The sequence below is a fragment of the Malurus melanocephalus genome, unplaced genomic scaffold (genome assembly GCF_030028575.1).
Source record: "Malurus melanocephalus ecotype Western Australia unplaced genomic scaffold, MMel_1.1 scaffold_2293, whole genome shotgun sequence".
NCBI lineage: Eukaryota > Metazoa > Chordata > Aves > Passeriformes > Maluridae > Malurus > Malurus melanocephalus.
In genome coordinates, this window is record NW_026625525.1 from 2,062 (window position 1) to 2,827 (window position 766).

Below are 766 nucleotides of genomic sequence, written 5' to 3' on the forward strand. Positions count from 1 at the left end.
CCCAGCGCGCTCAGGCTGCTGTTGATGGATTTTCCCATTTCCCATACAATAATCCCATATATTGATCCAATAATCCCAATAATCCCATTTTTGACCCCAATAATCCCAAAATGTCCATTTTTTCACCCAAACCTTGTTGCAGAGGGCGCTGATGACGAGCCCCAGGGCGCTCAGGCTGCTCTTGATGGATTTTCCCCATTTCCCATACAATAACCCCATATATTGATACAATAATCCCATAAATGACCCCAATAATCCCAATAATCCCAAAATCGAGGTTTTTTCACCCAAACCTTGTTGCAGAGGGCGCTGATGACCAATCCCAGAGCGCTCAGGCTGCTGTTGATGGATTTTCCCCATTTCCCATACAATAACCCCATATACCCATACAATAACCCCAATAATCCCATTTTTTATCCCATAAATGCCATTTTTGACCCCAATAATCCCAAAATGCCCATTTTTTCACCCAAACCTTGTTGCAGAGGGCGCTGATGACCAATCCCAGAGCGCTCAGGCTGCTGTTGATCGATTGGGTCTCGCGCAGTCGATTCCCCACCGACCCCGATTTCTCCAAACGCTCCGAACCCGCCAGGTCCACCAGGGTCAGGGAGGCTGAAAAATGGGGGAAAAACGGGGGAAATTGGGAAAAATGGGAAAAAAATGGGAAAAAATGGGAAATGGGGGAAATGTGGGGGAAATGAGGGAGCAAATTGGGAAAAAATGGGGAAAAAATGGGAAATAGGGGAGAAAATATGGAGGGAAA

The 766-nt window shown here is 46.3% G+C and overlaps 1 protein-coding gene across 1 annotated transcript in view; it reads right to left on the reverse strand.

Moving 5' to 3' along the window:
* Positions 1-606: 606 nt before the first annotated feature.
* The window catches only part of LOC130587706 (kinesin-like protein KIFC1), a 4,814-nt gene continuing 4,654 nt past the window's right edge, over positions 607-766 (reverse strand). The window contains exon 3 of the mRNA XM_057388681.1: positions 607-615. Within this exon, the coding sequence (XP_057244664.1) occupies positions 607-615 (9 nt within the window). The remainder of the gene's footprint in view (positions 616-766) is intronic.